We start from the raw sequence: 22321 nt of genomic DNA, 5'->3' as shown, positions 1-22321 counted from the left end.
GGAGATAAAAGCTTTGTGTTGTTTGGCAACTGTTTCATGAACTTAGTTGTTTCCTTTCTACTTTCTGCTGTAGACTGTGAACTGTAAAAAGTAACACTGCTAATCAATAATCTTTCATGGAATAATACTTCCTTATTTCTGGAGGAGAACTGTTTTTAAAGCAGATGATTTGAAAGCTGTGGTATGTGCTACCTCAATACAAATAACATTTGTTCTTTGGTTATGAATTGTACAAAGCAAATTGACTTTAACATGTTTCTAGATGCATTTCTGTATGTTGTAGGTGGGAAGAAAAATATTGATATTAGCCACTTGGGTTTCTTCTGTGAAAACTAAATGTCATCTAGTGAACTCTGCTTTGCTTTGTACTGCTGACTTGCAGGTGTTGTCTTGTGACTCTCACGCTAATGAAATCCTGTGAAAGGTGTTGCCTGAAATTGTTAGTAGGGCTGTCGATTAATCACAGTTAACTCATGCGATTAACTAAAAAATTAATTGCAATTAAAAAAATTAATTGCTTTTAATCATCCTGTTAAATAATAGACTACCAATTGAAATGTATTAAATATTTTTGGATGTTTTTCTACATTTTCATATATATTGATTTCAATTACAACACAATACAAAGTGTGCAGTGCTCACTTGATATTATTTTTTATTACAAATATTTGCACTGTAAAAATATTTTTCATCTCACCTCATACAAGTACTGTAGTGCAATCTCTTTATTGTGAAAGTTCAATTTACAAATGTGACTTTTTTTTTGTTATATAACTGCACTCAAAACCAAAACAGTGTAGAACTTTTAGAGCCTACAAGTCCACTCAGTCCTACTTCTTATTCAGCCAATCGCTAAGACCAACAAGTTTGTTTACATTTAGGGGAAATAATGCTGCACGCTTCTTATTTACAATGTCACGTGAAAGTGAGAACAGGCGTTTGCATGACACTTTTTTAGCTGGTGTTGCAAGGTATTTGTATCAGATACGCTAAACATGCATAAGCCCCTGCATGCTTTGGCCACCATTCAGAGGACTACATGTTGTTCTTTTTAAGAACACTTTCACAGCAGATTTGACAAACACAAAGAAGATATCAGTGTAAGATTTCTGAAGATAGCTACAGCACTTGACCCAAGATTTAAGAATCTGAAGAGCCTTCCAAAATCTGAGAGGGACGAGGTGTGGATTATGATTTCAGAAGTTTCAAAAAAGCAATACTTAGATGCAGAAACCGAACCATCAAAAAAGAAAATCAACCTTCTGCTGATAGAATCTGACTCAGATGATGAAAATGAACGTGCGTCGTTCCACACTGTTTTGGATCGTTACCAAGCAGAACCCTTCATCAGCATTGATGCATGTCCTCTGGAATGTTGATTGAAACATGAAGGGACATATGAACCTTTAGCGCATCTGGCATGTAAATATCTTGCAGTACCAGCTACAACAGTGCCATGTGAATGCCTGTTCTCACTTTCAAGTGACACTGTAAACAAGAAGTGGGCAGCATTATCTCCTGCAAATGAAAACAAACTTGTTTGTCTGAGTGGTCGGCTGAACAAGAGTTAGGACCGAGTGGACTTATAAGCTTTATAGTTTTACATTGTTTTGGTTCTGAGTGCAGTTATTTTTTTGTAAATAATTCTACATTTATAAATTCAACTGTCATGACAAAGAGATTGCACTACAGTTCTTGTATTAGGGTAAATTGAAAAATACTATTTTGTTTTTTTACAGTGCAAATCTTTTAATCAAAAATAAATATAAAGTGAGCACTGTACACTTTGTATTCTGTGTTGTAGTAGAAATCAATATATTTGAAAATGTATAAAACATCCAAAAATATTTAAATAAATGTTATTCTATTATTGTTTAACGGCGCAATTAATTGCAGTTACTTTTTTTAATCGCTTGATGGCCCTAATTCTTAGCAATACAAAAAGAAGGAAACTGAAATACAGTCAAACCCCGCCATAACGTGCCCAGCCATAGCGCGAAATCGGATATAACACGATCACAGGTTGGCTCCCCTTTCAGGTACAGTATAATACAGGTATGCACTGTACCAATGGTCCCCAACACCATGGCAGGGGAGAGAAACTGCAGCCCCGCACCTGCTGGGGACAGAGAATTGCGGGACTGTGGGCGCCGGTGTTCTCTGTCCCCCGCAGGCGCGGGGCCATGGCTTCTCTCCCGCTTCAAGAGGAGTCACGGCTCCCCGCCTGCTGGGGACAGAGAACTCTGGTTGCGGATGCTGGTGCTCTCTGTCCCTGGCAGGCGCGGAGCCCGGCTTCTCTCCTGCTTCAAGAGGAGCCGCGTCCCCGTGCCTGCGGGAGACAGAGAGCACCGGCGCTTGCAACCCCGGAGTTCTCTGTCCTCGGCAGGCGGGGAGCCGCGGCTCCACTTGAAGTTGGAGAGATGCTGCAGCCCTGCACCTGCCGAGGATAGAGAACTTCGGGGCTGCGGGCGCTGGTGCACTCTGTCCCCCGCAGGTGTGGGGCCACGGCTCCTGTTGAAGTGGGAGAGAAGCCGCGGCCCTGCACCTGCCGGGGACAAAGAGCTCCTGCATCCTCAGCCCTGGAGTTCTCTGTCCCCAGCAGGCAGGGAGTCGCGGCTCCTCTTGAAGCGGGAGAGAAGCCGCAGCCCCACCCCTGTGAGGGACAGAGAGCACCGGTGCCTGCAGGCAGGCGGGGAGCTGCGGCTTCTCTCCCCTGCTGGGCACTAGGCACCGGGGCACTAGGCGGTGCACCTCAATGCACCACTTTGGGGACCACTTAAAACCTGACTGGTTTGAAACCCCGCTATACTGCGACCCCGCATTTAGCGCGATGTAATTTTTTGGGTCCCAAAGGTCACGTTATAGTGAGATTTCAGTGTATATGCAAGAAATTTGTATATCCAGCTAGAGTTGACACAGTGGAAGTTTCTCTTAGAATTGAACAATGGTGATTATTACTTTGAATTGTAGAGCCCACGATAAAATAGTAAGACGTAGTGCTTGCTCCACAATCTTATATAGATAAGTGAAATATTATGACCTCTATAATCTGTCATTATGTTGTAATGGAGGAAAAAGGGAAACTGGACTCTTAATATATTTTATTGGTTTAAAAAAAGGATGGCTTTAACTAAAAACTAATTTGTATTTTGATACCCCTCTGTTAGACTATCCCCTTCTTTTTTCTTATTATTTGTATCATCATAGTACCTAGGAGCCCTAATCACGTACCAGGACCCCACTGTACAAACACATAACAAAAAGACGATTCCTGCCCCAAGAATTTTACAATATAAGTATAAGATGAAACAATGGGTACAGACTGATGGGAGGGAATACAAGGAAACAGAGAGAGAGTATTGGTTAGCATGGTAGGTAGTGTTCTCTGTATACCAGTAGCCTAACAGTTGTCAAGTTTTTATAGGCATCACAGCGAAGGAGAGTTTTGAGGAGAGATATGAAAGTGAATGATGAAGTTGCTTTGTGGACATTTACCGGGACCTCTTCCCAAGCCCGTGGGGCAGTCTGGGAGAAATCACAAAAGTGTTTGAAAATTTAACAAGTGGGCAGTGGAGGCCAATATCTTTGGCTGATTGGAGGCGAGTATCGATATCTCATTAGCAGGAAAAAGTTGAAATGGGGTCTCACAGTGAAGGACCTTGAAAATGGAAATAAGCAGCTTATGTTTGATGCAATACAGAAGAGGGAGCCAGTGAGTGGATTCAAAGTGAGGGTTGAGATTGTCTATGATGGGCTAGAGAACTATCTTTGTTGCAGCATTCTGAACGGATATGAGATGGGCAAGATTGCATTTGTCAAGACCAAATAGAAGGATGTAGCAGTAATCAAGACACGAGATGATGAAAGCCTGGATGAAAGTTTTAGCTGTGTGGTTGGATAGGAAGGGTATTATCTTAGAGATGTTATGTAGCAAGAATCTACAAGTTGTGGGGGAGGGATAGCTCAGTGGTTTGAGCATTGGCTTGCTAAACCCAGGGTTGCGAGTTCAGTCCTTGGGGGGGGGGGCACTTAGGGATCTGGGGCAAAAATCAGTACTTGGTCCTGCTAGTGAAGGCAGGGGGCTAGACTCAATGACCTTTTGAGGTCCCTTCCAGTTCTAGGAGATAGGTATATCTCCAATTATTATTATTATTTTTTTTTAAATATAGCCTGTATGTGAGATCCTTCGGAAAGGTCCAAGTTGAAGATGGTGCTCAGGTTACGGGCCTGAGTGACAGGCAGGATAGTGGTGTTGTACACAGTTATCAAAAAGGAGTTTAGGAGCTCCGTTTTGGCTATGTTTAGGTTGAGCTGGCAGCTAGACATCCAGGTGGAGATGTCCGAAAGCTGAGCTTATTTTGGTTTGGACATACGGAGACAGGTGTGGAGTAGAGAACAGCTCCAAGGACATTTGAATTAGAATTAGACTGATTTCTAGGAGCACAAGGCACTCGTGAAGAAGCACGAGGCACTCAGGAGAAATATCCTTAGAAGGGTAAAGAGAGCAGCCAAGTAAAAATGGGGTTGCTTAATAATGATCAAGGCTGTTAATGGTATGTTTCTGCAAACATTTAAGCATGTGCTTACCTTTACTACCAGGAGTAGTCCCATTGAAATTAGTGGGGCTGCTCGCAGTAATAAAGTTAAACATATGCCTAGGTGTTTGCAGTACTTGGTCCTTATTTTCATTGTTGCAAGCTTTCCTATGTAAGTAAAGTGTTGAGCCATCTAAGGGACCTTTTTAACATTTGATGAGCACCAGCAATGTGGTGAGTACTGTACAGAACAGAGAATATATAGGCCCTGCCCCAAGGAGTTGATTTAACTAACTTTTTTTTATGATGTAAAATGACACATTCTATTCTTGTTTAATCTAAGAGGCATAGGGTCTGTACCCATTTTTTGGGGGGAGACCTATAGGGAGGTGCTCCCAAACATTATGGAACTCTGGCTTCCCATTGGAGATAGAGAATGGCGAACATGAGAGTTATTACATGGAGAAGTTTGTGGCCTTCCTTTGCAACAGTACTACAGAATGGCCTATGGTGTGCTTACTGGAAGACCAGGGAACCTAAAATTATGAGGCATTCTCACCAGATTATTTAAGATGTTGGGTAATTTTCAGAGAGACGAGGTGGGTGAGTTATTGGACCAACTTCTGTTGGTGAGATAGAGAGAAGCTTTGAAGCCACAGAGAGATCTGGGAAAGGTATTCCCAGCGTCACAGCAAAATGCAAAGTGGAACAGATTGTTTAGCATAAGTAGTTAGCTCATACTTTAAGGCAGGGATTAGCAACCTTAATCACACGGCCTGCCAGGGTAAGCACCCTGGCGGGCCAGGCCAGTTTGCTTACCTGCCACATCCACAGGTTCAGCCGATCGCGGCTCCCACGGGCTGCGTTTCGCCGCTCCAGGCCAATATGGGCTGCGGGAAGCGGCAGCCAGCACATCTCTTGGCCCACGCCACTTCCCGCAGCCCCCATTGGCCTGGAACGGCAAACCGCGGCCCGTGGGAGCCGCGATCGGCTGAACCTGCGGATGCGGCAGGTAAGCAAACCGGCCTGGCCTGCTAGGGTGCTTACCCTGGCGGCCTGTGTGCCAGAAGTTTCCGATTCCTCTTTTAAGGGATGGTTCATGGTAGAGTGGCCTGTTAACACATAGGACAAAAGGATGAGTGGATTACGGATTGTTATAAGCATTTAAATTTAAATTCATTTTTCTGCTAGATACTACAAATTATCAACTGACTATGGCCATTGGATTTATGGCTTATTGCAACAATCTGTAACCCACTAAACGCCCCTTTTGGTCCTAAAACTAATCCCCTCTAACCTTCTGCCCTTTTCAGAAGTCTGAGGGGGGTGAAAAATGGACTTTGTAGCGTGCCCAAAAAGTTAATAAATCTGAGTTTTGGTATATGGACCACATTTGTTCATTAACCCTTTCAACAGCTTCATAGATGACATGAACAGAAAAGAATCAATATAGATTCTTCTGCTATCATGCAGGAGAAAGCCCTTATGGCGGAGAAACAATGGTGAGATGGAGCTGCTTACAGTGGCATTAGCTTTTTGAAGGTGGCAGGCTAAGGGAACAGTGGCAGTATAATGGAGTTGAGGGAACTCAAATGTGCAAAGTATTGTGAGTTGTGTTGTACAAATTAAAAATAGAAAGCCTTTTTTGCACAATCAGGAGCTGCCATCAGAGTGTATAATGTTAATGCTAAACAGTGTTTAACAAATGCAGGTTGATATAGTCTGGCAACATTAGGACATTATGCAAATAGAATGGGTATCAATTAAAATCACTAGGAGAGGTTGTGTACGTTTGGTAATTGTTTTTAAATTTATTTTTTCTCCTCCCTTGCCTTGAGAGGACTTAATACACTAGTTCACTGACCAAGCAGTGTTAAAAGTCCTCAGAAAAGATATATTTTAATTAAATGTTCACAGTTTACCTGAAATCTGGCATATTGAAGTGAAAAGAAAACAAACTGAGGGCGGGGGCATTTACAGAAATCTTAACTGTTAATTGACTAAAAATTTTTACGTTTGTTTTTTTTAAAAAAGCTGATTATGTCTCTTTATAATGGCATGTTGATGACTTAAAAGTAAATATAAATGAAACTACAGTGAAACTGCTACTTAAAAAGTCATTGCAAGGGTTTTAGTACAATATTCTGCCCATTGGATGGAATGTAAATAAATTGCTAATAAATGTGAACCCCAGAATCTCGTAAAGTGGTGATCTGTAAAGTATTATTGATTAAATCAGGATTTTCATATTCTATTTTATTAACACACAATGAGAAATGGAAATATAACAAAAATAGAGATGTCTGCTTTCTACTCTCTATCTCTGTATCCATCTTGCATACTTTGAGTTGTTTCCACATCTGTCTTAGTCCTAAACTGATGGCCACAGCTAATTTCTTTTGCTACATTTTAATGCTGTAGGACCTGATCCTTCATTTCTGGTACACCCGAAACTTCTACTGATGGAGGAGAAAGTATTGCAATTAGTAGACTTCAAATACCTTGCATTTTCTCAACTTTCACTTTCACCACAAATTCTGTGTCATGGGAATTCTTTTCTATCCTTGATGTGACAGTTGCTTATATGCTACACACGTCTTATTTTACACCACAGAAAGGTGGTTCTAGCATGAAAGTAACAGTGCTCCTACTTGTTCTGGCTGACACATTTCATCTTCCCCAATGCTTTTTCAAGGCTTCCACACAAAAAAATGTGTAAAGTTGATGGCAGTTAATTTCCCGTAGTTGCCTTATGTCTTTCTGAAAATATTAATGAACTTAAATAGAGTTCTGCAGCTGAACACTTACACCTTACAAGCACCTGCATTGTAATAAATACTACAGAAACAACTAATGGCCAGGGCTGGAAGTCAAGTCACTGCTATGCATTTATAGATTAAAGCAGGGATGAGCAACCTTTGATATGCAGCCGGTTTGTTTACCTGCTGCATCCACAGGTTTAGCCAATCGCGTCTCCCATTGTCCGCAGTTCGCCACTCCAGGCCAATGGGGGCTGCGGGAAGGATATGCTGGCTGCCACATTTCAAAGGTTGCCGATCCCTGGATTAAAGCGTTGCCAAAACTAAGAATTGCTTCAGCTTATGAAGAGAACTGTGGCCTCTTGGAATCTTTTTCCTTTCCTTTTTTATTTTTCCCCACAAGACCTGTCTGCCCTGGGCTCAAAATCCAGTTCAGTCTGACTCTGGCAATCAGACTGTATATTTTGAACAGGAAACCTCCCTTAAGTAGTTTGCACAGTCATGTTGTCTGATTTTCTGCCCATTTCTTTGGTACTTACTTACTTTGAAAATTTTTAAATTTTTTTATTTCTGTTTTTTTTTTTTCATTTCTCCCATGAGCTCTATAGGTGCAATGATCTGTGTTTGCAGGCCCCTAACATTTTTTGTTTGTAGCATGCTTTAGGAACAGTGCTCCTGTGTCACAGCACTTCCCTAGAAGTTTGGTTCTGTGTGAATGGGATTGAGAATGTGACTGTCCCCATACTCTGCTGACAAACAAATCCTCTTTCCTCCCTCCCCGTCTGTTGGTGTGTCCCTGCCCACTCTGTCTACCTTGGCTTAGAAACATCTTTTATTTGGAAGAACTATAAAAGGTCTCCATGCAGGTGGTGCTCAATATCATAGGTGTTCCTGGTTCCTAAAATATACTTCAGGTTAGAAGTCCTGAAAATGACTGGAATGCATTCTTGTCGCATTATTTCAAGTCTGTGATGGCTTGGGGTTAAATGCTAGTGCATGCACACTAGTGCTTCTTCAGAATTTCAGAGGAAGAAGCAATCTTGTTTGTAACTCTGAAGATTGTAATACTCTAGTCATAGCATTTTAATTTTAATGGGGATTCATGTTTCTGTTTAGCAAGTGATTTCTCTGGTGGGGCTTCTGTCTGCAGAACTAGCCTCAGAAGTATTGTGGTGGGAACAAAGTGACTTGAATACTTCCTCATAAAAGGATCCAGCAAAGGACATGCGCTGGAAACAGTTGTTGCAGAACACTTATTTCTCTTAAGCATGTGAGCTTATTTCATACTATCTGAAGTAAGGAGACCAAAGGGAAAAGGTAGCAGAGGTATGCCAAGAAGTTTATTTTATGTATTAGTTGGCATCTGTATTTGTATAGTAAATTAAAAATGCCTCTTTAAGGGCCAGGTGTCATGCAATATGTTCACTGTGTAGTAGTGTAGTTCTGAAAGGAAATCTGCATTTATTTTATTTAGCCTACCAGTCAGGGTATTCTTCCATGTATTGCCTTTGCAGATCTCTGTTGTTGGAGTCATGTGCCATGACTGTACACAACAGAACTTCTACTAGTTAAGAACCCTTAGCAGTAAAAAACATGTGCATTAATAATGGATCCATATTTTCTAAAAGTCCTGCTCTGTATCCATCCTTTGTTCTCATTTTCTACCAGCAAAAAGGAGTCATGGAGCTGCTCTCATGTTGTTTCTCACTAATGTTAGGAAATTTTAAGTAGCTAAACTCAAAAGAATATCAACTTAAAAAAACCCACACTTCTATCTGAATTTTTAACCTACTAGACTTGTCTTGAATGCAGTGATGTTAAAGCTGTGTTGGTCCCAGATCCCAGACTTGAAGAAGAGTTCTGCATAAGCTCAAAAGTTTCTCTGGCCAACAGAAGTTGAACCAATAAAAGATAGGAGTACTTGTGGCACCTTAGAGACTAACAAATTTATTTGAGCATAAGCTTTTGTGGTCTACAGCCCACTTCATTGGACGCATAGAATGGAACATATAGTGAGGAGATATACATACATACAGAGAGCATGAAAAGGTGGGAGTTGCCCAACCAACTCTAAGAGGCTAATTAATTAAGATGAACTGTTGCCAGCAGGAGGAAAAAAAACATTTGTAGTGATAATCAAGATAGTCCATTTAAGACAGTTTGAAGCTGTGAGGATACTTAACATGGGGGAAATAGATTCAATGTGTTTAATGGCTTATCTCACACATCTTGTATCTCTAAACTTGTCTTAGCTTTTGGGCTAACTAGCCAGCAGATGGTGCTGAAGCATTAGGCTGTTTATATATATTTTCAGCTGCTATGAAAATGTTCTTGTATATCTAGAAATGATGTTGTCTTCTCCTTCAGTCCTTCCTCTTTAAGGCCTGCATCCTGGAAAGTCTTAAACACACGTTTGACTGTATGCACTATGAACAATCCCATTGAATTCAGAGGGACTACTCAGTGTCTGAAGTTAAGCACATGCATAAATATTTACAGGATCAGGGCCTAAGAGAACAGTTTTACTTTGTCATGTTTCCGAAAATACTAATTTCTAAGGTATTTGAAGGCATAAGAGAATTGAATATGATATGCCAAATCCAAGAGAAATCTCTACTGAGTACTAAAGCACTTGTCATATTTCATCAAGAGACACATTTAACAAGATGGTCATTTTTAGATTTCTGTACAAAAAGATTTGTAGAAAAGTTTTATGAAATAAATATTTCGGAAAGGTTTAAAATACAATATTTTCCTTGACCAGGCCTGAAGTTTATTGAAAAAGGCCAGCTTTTATGATAGTAAATTTTATCTACATTTTTTACTTCAAGGTAGAACGCGAACACTTAAAGGGTGCAGTCTGTGTTCTTGTAACTTATTAGTTTTAATGATATTGCTAGTAAACCTTAAATCCCAGTTTCCCTGTACTTTTTCCTTCTATTTTATTCTGACTAGTTTTATAGTAATGAGGTTAAAAAATGAACAAATCCTACCTGCCCTTGCCTCACTCAACTCATTGTCAACATGCCTTTAGTTCTGTTGCCTGTTTACAACCATTCCCTTAGACTGTAAGCCAAAAGGTGGGGTAGGGAGTAATGTCCAGAGTTAATGATATTCTGTAAGATTGAGTATAAAACTTGGAGTTAGAAACTGTTGAGTTCTAGTCCTGACCCTGCCAGTGGCTAAACCAAGTCAGTCATCTCTCCTTGTACAGGGCTTTGAGTGTGCTTAACACTGACTAAAAAGGTAGGGGAATAACTGGCAATTTTTGAAGTTGGGAACTGGAAGTATGTTTACTGTTGTATGTAATGCTAAATGTAAAACTCGTGTGCATTTAATATACTATTTTTTTATTATTCTTTTTTAGGCATTTTCCGATTGGATTGCTATTTGACCTTCATGCATCAAATACAGCCCTTCCTTGGAACATCACAGTACATTTCAAGGTACAATCCAAATACATTCTTTCTCTGATTAAAAATAAATCAGCTTGGTAAGAACTGCATGAAACTTTGAAACCAGAAGAAGGTTTCATAATTATACTTACACCTATTTGTCAAGTGTATCTTTTTTTTTTTTGAAGGGGAAAGTTTGTGCTCCAGTACAACTTTTCAGAACTTTCTGGAAATCCAGAGCTGCCTTTTTCTGTCCAAGAAGTATGCATATGTGTTTAAATGACCTGTCATGGAAAATGAATCTTTGTTTTAATCTAAAAAATGAACTGTTTTCTTCAGAATAAATGGTTCAAATGAATGCTGGTGCAGTTGTGTAGAGGAGAAGGCAAGAACTCTACAATTTTCTTTTGATTCACTGTAACCTGAGAAGGAAAGTCAGAGTTAGAGTGTTTGTTCCTTGGGAAATATTTGGAGGGGCATAGACTTGTACAAATCTTTGAGAAATCAGATTACTGTTTGGTATATTGAAAGCACACTCGGTCTGGGTCCGCTTCAAGGACTAAGTGAAATGAGTTTGGTAGCCTTGCAACAGTTTAGTCACTGGGGCAAAACAGTGCACTGATTACACATCATAAAACTGTCAAATATAATTTAATAGTGCTACTGATCTTTGCTCAGGAGAGCAGTTGCACTGAATTAGCATTGAACCTGAATTATGTTACACACAGTACTTTAAAATATGAATTGAAGTCAAAATCACAAAAGAATCTTCCATGCCATATTAGCAATTTTCATAATTTTAAAATAAAAACAAAACTATTTTTTTTCTATTGTAGAGATGGAAGAGAGTTAACATGGTGAACAAAATATTTTGTTGCTAGGAAAAACTGGCTTGTTGACTGATTTTATGTGTTTTGTGTTTGTGAAATGGAAAGCAAAATTAAGTAGTATTTACTTAGGTTGTTCTGAATGCCCTCACTAATTGAGCTGAGAGACATTTGAACAACATAGTTTTTAAAAAGTTTAGGAAGTCTTGCTAACAGGAACACTCCAGATGAATCATTGGTAGCTGTGACATACATTTTGGAGAACTGTAGCTGTGTGTAAGTCTGCTGGGAAGATTTTAAATATCATCACTTCTGGAATTGTGTGCACCTATTTTGTCAGAATAATAGGAACATAAGAATGGCCCTACTGGGTCAAACCAAAGGTTCATCTAGCCTAGTATCCTGTCTTCCGACAGTGGCCAGTGCCAGGTGCCCCAGAGGGAATGAACAGAACAGGTCGTCATCAAGTGATCCATCGCCTGTTGCTCATTCCCAGCTTCTGGCAAACAGAGGCTAGGAACACTATTCCTGCCCATCCTGGCTATTAGTCATTGATGGCCCTATCCTCTATGAATTTATCTAGTCCTTTTTTAAACCCTGTTATGGTCTTGGCCTTTACAACATCCTCTGGCAAGGAGTTCCACAGATTGACTGTGCGTTGTTTGAAAAAATACTTCCTTTTATTTCTTTTAAACCTGCTGCCTGTTGTTTTCATATGGTGACCCCTAGTTCTTATGTTATGAGAAGCAGTAAACAACACTTCATTATTTACTTTCTCTACACCAGTCATGCTTTTATAGACCTCAATCATATCTCCCCTTAGCCAAAAAGTCTTATTAATCTCTCCTCGTATGGAAGCCGTTCCATACCCCTAATCATTTTTGTTGCCCTTTTCTGAACCTTTTACAATTCCAGTATATCTTTTTTGAGATGGGGTGATCACATCTGCACACAATATTCAAGGCAAATCACAGATTTATATAGCGGCAACATATTTTCTGTCCTATTATCTATCCCTTTCTTAATTATTCCAAGCATTCTGTTCACTTTTTTGACTGCTGTTGCACATTGAGTGGATGTTTTCAGAGAACTATCCACAATGACTCCAAGATCTTTCTTGAATGATAACAGCTAATTTAGACCCCATCATTTTATGTATATAGTTGGGATTATGTTTTCCAATGTGCGTTATTTTGCATTTATCAACATTAAATTTCATCTGCCATTTTGTTGGCCAGTCAGCTAGTTTTGAGAGATTCTTTTGTAGCTCTTCACAGTCTGCCTGGGTCTTAACAACCCTGAGTAGTTTTGTATCATCTGCAAATATTGCCACCTCACTGTTTACCCCTTTTTCCAGATAATTTATGAATGTGTTGAATAGGACTGGTCCCAGAACAGACCTTTGGGGGACACCACTATTTACCTCTCTCCATTCTGAAAACTGGCCATTTATACCTATCCTTTTTTTCCTACCATTTAACTAGTTATCAATCCATGAGAGCACCTTCCCTCTTATCCCATGGCAGCTTACTTTACATAAGAGCCTTTGGTGAGGTGCCTTGTCAAAGGCTTTCTGAAAATCTAAGTACACTATATCGACTGGATCCCCTTAGTACACATGCTTGTCGACCCTCAAAAAAATTCTAGTAGATTGGTGAGACATGATTTCCCCTTACTAAAACCATGTTTACTATTCCTCAACAAATTATGTTAATTTATATGTCTGACAATATTGTTCTTTATTATAGTTTCAACAGTTTGTCTGGTACTGAAGTCAGGCGTACAGGCCTGTAATTGCCAGGATCACCTCCAGAGCCCTTTTTAAAAATTGGCGCCACGTTAGCTATCTGGTAGAGAAGCTGTTTTAAATGATAGGTTACAGATAACAGTTAGTAGTTCTGCAATTTCACATATGAGTTCCTTCAGAACTCTTGGGTGAATGCCATGTGGTCCTGGTGACTTATACTGTTTAATTTATCAGTTTGTTCCAAAACCACCTCTAATGATACCTCAATCTGGGACAATTCCTCAGATCTGTCACCTAAAAAGAATGGCTCAGGTTTGGGAATCTCCCTCACATTCTCAGCCGTGAAGACCAATGCAAAGAATTAATTTAGTTTCTCCGCAATGGCCATTCATCCTTGAGTGCTCCTTTAGTGGGATGGCCAGATAGCAATTGTGAAAAAAAGGGACCAGAGGTAATAGGCGCTTATATAAGAAAAAGTCCCAACAAATGGAACTGTGCCTTTAAAAATGGGACATCTGGTTACCCTACCTTTAGCATTTCCATTGTCCAGTGGCCCCATTGGTTGTTTCACAGACTTCGTGCTTCTGATGTACTTTTAAAATAATAAATAAATAAAATTTGCTATTACTTTTCGAGTCCTGGCTAACTGTTCCTCAAATTCTTTGGCCTTCCTAATTGTATATTTACATTTCATTTGCCAGTGTTTATGCTCCTTTCTATTTTCCTCACTAGGATTTAACTTTCACTTTTAAAAAGATACCTTTTTGCCTCTCACTGATTCTTTTACTTTGTTGTTTAGCACAGTGGCTCTTTTTGGGTTCTCTTACTATGTTTTTTAATTTGGGATATACATTTAAGTTGACTCTCTATTATGGTGTCCAGTTATATTCACCTCTTGGACCAGATCCTGTGCTCCACTTAGAACTAAATCAAGAATTACCTCTTCTCTTGTGGGTTCCAGGACCAGCTGCTCCAAGAAGCAGTCATTTAAGGTGTCAAGAAACTTTATCTCTGCACTCCTCCTTTCTATCCATAGAGATTCTATGGTACAGTTTGATTCATTTATGATTTTTACTAAGGTAGAATCCTCTACATTAAGGTTACACTAACAGTTGTTTCAGATTATATTTCCTTTTAGTTATAAACTAAACATAACTTTTTGGAAAATAATAATTGAAAATACAAATATTTAAGAAAAGGTGTCAGTTATACAAGATAAAAGAATGTAGACGAGTTGAGGCAATATGGGTTATGATTCCTAGAGGAATAGGTAAGGAAACAAGACAATCAGATATTTGAATAAGATAAAATGAGATTCATGCTATGCACTTCTTTCTACAGAAATTTCCTTTTAAAAAAATATGGAAGTGTCCAGGAATGCCTATTCTGATTCTTTTAGGAAGTGTGCCCTCTAATTGAGTTCCTTACAGTGTGCACCTGTAAGCATCAACATTTTTAAAACGAGTTTTTGAGGATAGGCATGTTGCAGAAAAGACACCAGAACTCTTGAGCTCCTTTTGGAAATACCTGAAAGATAGTGGCATTGACAAAGCCTTCTTGAAAATGTCCAAATGATACAGTAGACCCTGTTCAATTTCTTAGATTGTGCGATGTAATCATTGCACATTCTAAGAAAAGTAGCTTTTACTGGCCCATTTCCTGTATTAACCACATTATGAGTACAAACATTCTAAGAATTTAAATGGTGTCTTCAGGTACATTTTTGGCCTCTTGACATCATAACCCGCTATCACAGATAGAATAAGAGAGAGGGACTTGCCAGCTTTTGCTGTTTTCATTCATGCCTAACACAAGCAATCGGCTACCAGTTTTGTGAGCTCTTACACATGCAGTACACTATGGGGCATGCAGCCTTGGAACCTACATAATTTGATTTGAATGTGTTATTTAAATAATGCTTCACTGAGAGAGTGGGATAACAGATAACATGATTTGGAGGGATAATGTAGGTGAAAGGGAAGGTTGAGGGGGAGGGTCATAGGAACAACAAAAGGGAAATCAATGGTGGAATCTGCTCAACATCTTAGATGTCTGTGCACAAATGCAGGGAGTATGGAGAATGAACTGGAATTATTAGTATATAAAATAAATTATGACTTAATTGTCATCACAAAGACTTGGCGGGATAAGTCTCATGACTGGAATACTGGTAGAGAGGGGTGTAGCTTGTTCAGGAAAGACAGTTGGGATGGGAAAATGGGAGGAAATGTTGCATTATACATCAAGAAGAATGTATACATTCATTCTGAGGTCCAGAAGGAGATGAGAGGCAGACTAGCTGAAAGTCTCTGGGTAAAGATAAAAAGAAAAAAAAAAATCAGGGCGACATCATGGTAAGGGTCTACTATAGACCACCAAATAAGGAAGAGGAGGTGGATTAGGCATTTCTAGAAGAAAGAACAGAATTATCCAAAACATAAGGCCAGATAGAAATGGGGGGCTTTAACTACACAGACATCTGTTGGAAAAGTAATGTGGCAAAATACAGCATTTCCAATAAGTTCTTAAAATGTATTGGTGACAACTTCTTGTTTCTGAAAGTGCCGAAGTAACCAGATGGATGACCATTTTAGATTTGATTCTGACCAACAGGGAAAAATAGGTTACAAATTTGAAGGTGAAAGTGATCATGAAATGATAGATTTTATGATTTCTGAGAAAGGAGGGAGTGAGAGCAGCAAAATAAGGACAATGGACCTCAAAAAAGCAGACTAACCAAGTCAGAGAACTGGTAGGTAAGGTCCCATGAGAAGAAAATCTAAAGTGATACAGGAGTTTAGAAGAGCTGACAGTTTCTCAAGGAGACTATATTAAAAACACAACTGTAAACTATTCCTGTGCAAAGGAAACTTAGAAATAATCGTAAGAGGTCAATATGGCTCCATTAGGAACTTTTTAGTGACCAAAAAATCAAAAAGGAATCCTACAAATAATGGTTATGTGGATGAATTGCTAAGGACTATGAAAGAATAGCACAAGCATCTAGGGACAAAAGCAGAAAGACTAACACACAAAATTATTTACACCTAGCAAAGGCATAAAAGCCGGTAAGAGTTTCTATAAATACATTAGATGAAAGAGAAAGATGAAGGAAAGCTTAAGTCCTCATTTAGTGAGGAACAAGAGCTAATTGCTTGAGACTAAGGTGTATAATGCCTGTTTTGCTTCACTCTTCACTAAAAAGCTTAATGGTGACCAGATAGTCAACACAATTAGTATAATAAGGAGGAGGGAATGCAAGCCCCAATAGGGAAAGAACGGGTTAAAGAATATTCAGATAAGTTACATATATTCATGTTGGTAAGGCCTGATGAAATTCATCCTACAGTACTCAAGGAATTAGCTGAACAATCTTGGAATTGTTAGCAGTTAGCTTTGAGAAATCATGGAGGATGGGTGAGGTCCCGAGAACTGGAAAAGGGAAAACATAGTTCTTGCCTTTAAAAAGGGGAGCCAAAGAATTATAGATCCTTCAGCCTAATTTTAATACCTAGAAAGATACTGGAAGAAATTATTGAATGGACATTTTGTGACCACCTAGAGGGTAATGGAGTTGTAGGGTGTAGCCAATATGAATTTATCAAGAACAAACCAACCTAATTTCCTCCTTTGGCAGGGCTACTCACCTAGTGGGGGAAACTAGACATGATATAGCTTGATTTTTAGTAAGGCTTTTGTCACTGACCCATATTCAAACTAAGGAAATTACTATAAGGTAGATTCACAAATAGTTGAAAGACTGTGCTCAGAGTAATTATCAGTGGTTCACTGTCTGACTGGGAGGGCATGTCTAGTGGGGTTCAGTTAGGGTTATTCCTGGGTCTGGTACTAATCGATATTTTCATTAATGACTCAGATAATGGAGTGGAGGGTATGTGGATGACATGGAGCTGGGAGAGATTTCAAGTACTCTGGAGAACAGGATTAGAATTCAGATAACCTTGGAGAATTGGCCTGAAATCAACAAGATGGCATTCATTGAAGACAAATACAAAGTACAAGACTTAGGAAGAAAAAAATCAAATGCACAACTACAAAATGGAAATAGTTAGCCAGGTAGGATTACTGCTGAAAAGGGTCGGAGGGTTATAGTAGCTCACAAATTGAATATGAGCCAATAATGTGTTGAAGTTGCAAAAAAGGCTAAGAGCATTTTGGGGTATATTAACAGAAGTGTCATATGTAAGACATAAGAGGTAGTTGTTCCGCTCTACTCAGCATTGGCGGGGCCTCAGCTGGAGTAGCATTATGTCTAATTCTGGACACATATTTTAGGAAAGAGCAGACAAACTGGAGAGTCCAGAGATGAGCAATAAAAATGATAAAAGCCTTAGAAAACCTGTCATGTGTAGAAAGGTTTAAAAAAAGGGCATGTTTAGTCTTGAGAAAAGAAGACCAAGTGAGGATCTGAGAAGTCTGTAGATGTGTTAAGAGCTGTTATAAGGAGAAGGGTAATCAATTGTTCTCCATGTCCATTGCAGGTAGGACAAGAAGTAATGGGCTTATTCTGCAACAAGGGGGATCTTGATTAAATATTAGGAAAAGCTTTCTAACTGTAAGGATAGTTAAGCCCTGAAATTGGCTTCCAAGCGTGGTTTTGGAATCTCTCATCATGGGAGGTTTTTTAAGAACAGGTTGGACAAACACGCATTGGGATGGTTTAGATTCAGTTGGTCCTGCATCAGCTCAGGGGCTGGACTTGATGACCTCTTGAAATCTCTTCCAGCCCTACATTTCTATGATTCTATTTTGGGTTTTGATCAACTGATTACTTTGCTCACCATGTACATTTGTCTAGAAAATATGCACTTATTTATGCAGGATGGAAAAATAACTTCCTACGTAGGGAGCATACCTTATTTTAAATGTTTGTTTAAAACATGCACTTTTCAAATGTAACGAAAACGACATTCCTTACTGAGGACTATGTGCATTACCTGAAAAAAAAATTGAGATCTTTGGAAGGTGCTGCGGGAGTGCAAAGCTTTGTTACAGCATTAAGGTTTGTTTGTTTGTTTGTTTGTTTTTAGAAAGTATAAATATATTTAGCTGCAACTTTAACTGCAGTTCTCCTTCACTTTCCAAGATAGGAATTCAGATTTGCTCTCCACGTTTTCTTCTGCTGTTGCAGGGAAAGTGCAGAACCCTGAACTTGGGTCTTAGAAGGTAAATGAAAGGAAGTAATTTTGATCAGTTACTAATATGCGTTTAAATGAATACACATAATGGTCAGTTACTTAATTTGAGAGGTAGAACAGTTTTAATACTATGTATAATCATTACTGTCTATGCAGATCTCAAAACACTGTGCTTCAAGGGGCTCATACTCAAAAGCTTCTTTTTTGTGTAAATGCAAATTTCATACCTAGGCCCTGTATCTTCAAACAATTATGTACATGTTTAAAGCATATGCTTAAATGTTTGCAGTATCAAAGCCCTACATAAGAATAGCCATACTGAGTTAGACCAGTGGTCCATCTAGTCTAGTATCCAGTCTTCTGACAGTGGCCAATGTGAGCAGCTTCAGAGGGAATGAACAGAACAGGAAATCATCGAGTAATCCATCCTGTGCCGCCCATTCCCAGCTTCTGGCAAACAGAGGCAAGGGACACTGTCCCTGCCCTTCCTGGGTAATAGCCATTGATGAACCTATCTTCCATTAACTTATCTAGTTCTTTTTTGAACCCTGTTATAGTCTTGGACTTCACAACATCCTCAAGCAAAGAGTTCCACAGGTTGACTGTGCGTTGTTTGAAGAAATACTTCCTTTTGTTTGTTTTAAATCTGCTGCCTATTAATTTCATCTGGTGACCTCCTAGTTCTTGTGTTTTGAGAGTAAATAACACTTCCTTATTTACTTTCTCCACACCAGTCATGATTTTATAGACCTTTATCATATCCCCCATTAATTGTCACTTTTCTAAGATGAAAAGTAACAGTCCTACTAATCTCTACTCATACGAAAGCTGTTCCATTCTCCTAATAATTTTTGTTGCCCTTTGCTGTACCTTTTCCAATTCCAATATATATTTTTTTGAGATGGGGTGACGAGACCTGCATGCAGTATTCAAGATGTGGGAGTACATAGATTTATATAGAGGTGATATTATATTTTCTGTCTCATTATCTATCCCTTTCCTGATAATTCCCAACATTATATTAGCTTTTTTGACTGCCACTGCACATTGTGTGGATGTTTTCAGAGAACTACAGTAACTCCTTGCTTAACATTGTAGTTATGTTCCTGAAAAATGCTACTTTAAGTAAAACAATGTTAAGTGAATCCAGTTTCCCCATAAAAATCAATGTAAAGCTGGGGGAGGGAATTAGGTTCCAGGAAAATAGTTTTCACCAGACAAAAATCTCTCTTTCTATCTATCTACACAGTATAAGTTTTAAACAATTTAATGCTATACACAGCAATGATGATTGTGAAGTTTGGTTGAGGTGGTGGCCTCAGGGTGGAAGAGGGAGGGATATTTGCCAGGGAATGCCTTACTGCTAAATGATGAACTTGCACTAGGCTAAGCCCTCAAGGGTTAACACATTGTTAATATAGCCTCACACTCTACAAGTTAGCACAAATGGATAGAGGAAACACAGCATGGCAGAAAGAGACAGAGACACACATCGTGTGTGTGTGAGAGAGAGAGAGACACTGCGTGAGTGTGAGACACTCGCATTGCCCCTTTGTCTGCTGCCACCACTCTAAGTATACTGCCTTTTTAAGTAAATCAGCAAGTTGAGACAGCAGCTGCTGCCAGCAAACTCCCTTCATTCTGAGCCTTGTTGTGTGTGTCCCCTGCTCTGTGGAGTTGGGGTACAGAGGGAGGGGGGCACCCTAACATTAGCACCCTTCTTTCTCCCCCCTCTGCACAGCAAGCAGGAGACTCCTGGGAGCAGCTCCAAGGCAGAGGGCAAGAGCAGCACACGACAATGGGGGAAGGGACAGCTGAACTGCCCAGCAATTGATAGCCTGCTGGGCGGCTGCCACACAGGGAACTTAGGGGAGTTGATAGGGAGGCTGCCAGTTCACCGAGATTCCAAGCCCCCACCAGCTAGCTCCAACAGGCTGTTCTTTCTGCAAGCAGTGAAAAAAGCAGGCAGCTGCCAAACAACGTTGTAAGGGAGCATTGCACAACTTTAAATGAGCATATTCTCTAACTGATCAGCAACATCACAATGTTAACTGGGACGACATTAAGTGAGGAGTTACTGATCCACTATTACTCCAAGATTTCTTTCTTGAGTGGTAAAGGTTAATTTAGACCCCATCATTTTATATGTACAGTTGAGATTATGTTTTCCAATGTGCATTACTTTGCATTTATCAACACTGAATTTCATCTGCCATTTTGTTGCCCATTCACCCAGTTTTGTGAGATCCCTTTGTAACTCTTCACAGTCTGCTTTGGACTTGACCTATCTTGAATAGTTTTGTCATCTGCAAATTTTGCCACCTCACTGGTTATCCCTTTTTCCAGATTATTTAAGAATACATTGAACCGTACTGGTCCCAGTACATACCCCTGGGGGACACCACTATTTACCTCTCTTCATTCTGAAAACTGACCATTTATTCTTATCCTTCATTTCCTATCTTTTAATCAGGTACTGATCCATAAGAGGACCTTCCCTCTTATCCCATGACAGCTTACTTTGGTTAAGAACCTTTGGTGAGGGACCTTGTCAAAGGCTTTCTGAAAATCTAAGTACACTATATCCACTGGATCACCCTTGTCCACATGCTTGTTGACTCCCTCAACAGCCCTAGGCTGTAATTGAAACAGTAGAGTAAAACAGCTTCCTATAAAGAGAGGTGTGTGTGTGTGTATATGTGGATTGTATTATCTTGAGAGAACTCTACTAAATCTTTAGCTTCATTGGCAAGTTTAAAGATTGTATGTATTAGAAATATGGGTTCAATAAAATTTCGCAGAAGCAATAATTTTATGGGGAATGGTCTTGCAGTCTGTTATTCATTTCACTCTAGTTGTGTTATGGATGACTTAGTGGATGAACTGGGTTTCTTTTTTTTTGTCCTTAGACCATGTTATCAGTGTGATTTTTGCAGTAAATAATTTTTCAGTCTCTGTGGGGGACTGTTCACATGTTAACAGGTGTTATGTAAAATAGAATTGACAGATATATTTAGGTGGAACAGAGTATGAAACCAGACTGGGTGAAACTTGTTAGCGGATATGTTTCTGGAACGACTTCATAGAAATAGTAACTCAGTGTTGCTGGTTGTAAGGAAGACGCAGTACTGTTTTTTGGCTAAGTATTGTAAATTATATATGGTATATATATGGTAATTCCATTGGTGTAAATAAAACTTGGTGATGTCTGTTATAGTAAAGATGCTGAATGCCAAGAGAACCCAAACAACTAAACAGAATTGCATTCTGAAATAAAATGTTTCTTGGAACTATTACTGCTCCAGCAGCTTTCAGAATTGTATCATCAGAGACTGACTGATAATTTGGTTACAGTTGCTCCAGTTATTTTTATAAAAACAAATGCAAAAAACATAACTTACTTACAAAATGTTCTTAACAATGATTAAAAACAAATCTAAATACATCCTGAATAGCCAGGACAGTGAAGACATGCAAAATATTTTAAAAAAAATGTTTTTCTGAGACATGATTTTCACCTGTGTGGACCCTAGCATATGGTGTTCCTCAATGTCATTTGAGCAGGTGATGCCAAATGACATTGAGACTAGAGTTTGGGGGATAGTGCCTTTTCCTGAGGTATGACCAGTCTCCACTGCCTCTTGCAGAAGCTGTAAACATCTTTATCAAAGGCACCATTATTTTTACAGTCTTTTTTTTGTTTTTTACCATTTTTATTTCTAATTTCCAGCCTATGCTCAGGATGCTCTGTGGATGAGCCAGTTAACTGAGAATCATCCAACTACCCTCTCTTCTCCTCCTCTTCCTCTAAAGAAGAAAGTAGAGGACGTTTCTAGAATGTGGGAATGCTTTCCAGTCCTCTGTTGCAGGACCGATGTACCTGCTGTGCACCTCTGCCA

The 22321-nt window shown here is 39.4% G+C and overlaps 1 protein-coding gene across 10 annotated transcripts in view; it reads left to right on the top strand.

The window, feature by feature from the left end:
- The window catches only part of ATG5 (autophagy related 5), a 137488-nt gene that overhangs the window by 10433 nt on the left and 104734 nt on the right, over nucleotides 1–22321 (top strand). For all 10 annotated transcript variants that reach the window (XM_030556034.1, XM_030556033.1, XM_030556025.1 and 7 more), the window contains exon 4: nucleotides 10662–10740. In XM_030556034.1, the coding sequence (XP_030411894.1) occupies nucleotides 10662–10740 (79 nt within the window). The remainder of the gene's footprint in view (nucleotides 1–10661; nucleotides 10741–22321) is intronic.

The sequence above is a fragment of the Gopherus evgoodei genome, chromosome 3 (genome assembly GCF_007399415.2).
Source record: "Gopherus evgoodei ecotype Sinaloan lineage chromosome 3, rGopEvg1_v1.p, whole genome shotgun sequence".
Taxonomy (NCBI): domain Eukaryota; kingdom Metazoa; phylum Chordata; order Testudines; family Testudinidae; genus Gopherus; species Gopherus evgoodei.
This window is presented reverse-complemented; position numbering and strand designations above follow the sequence as displayed.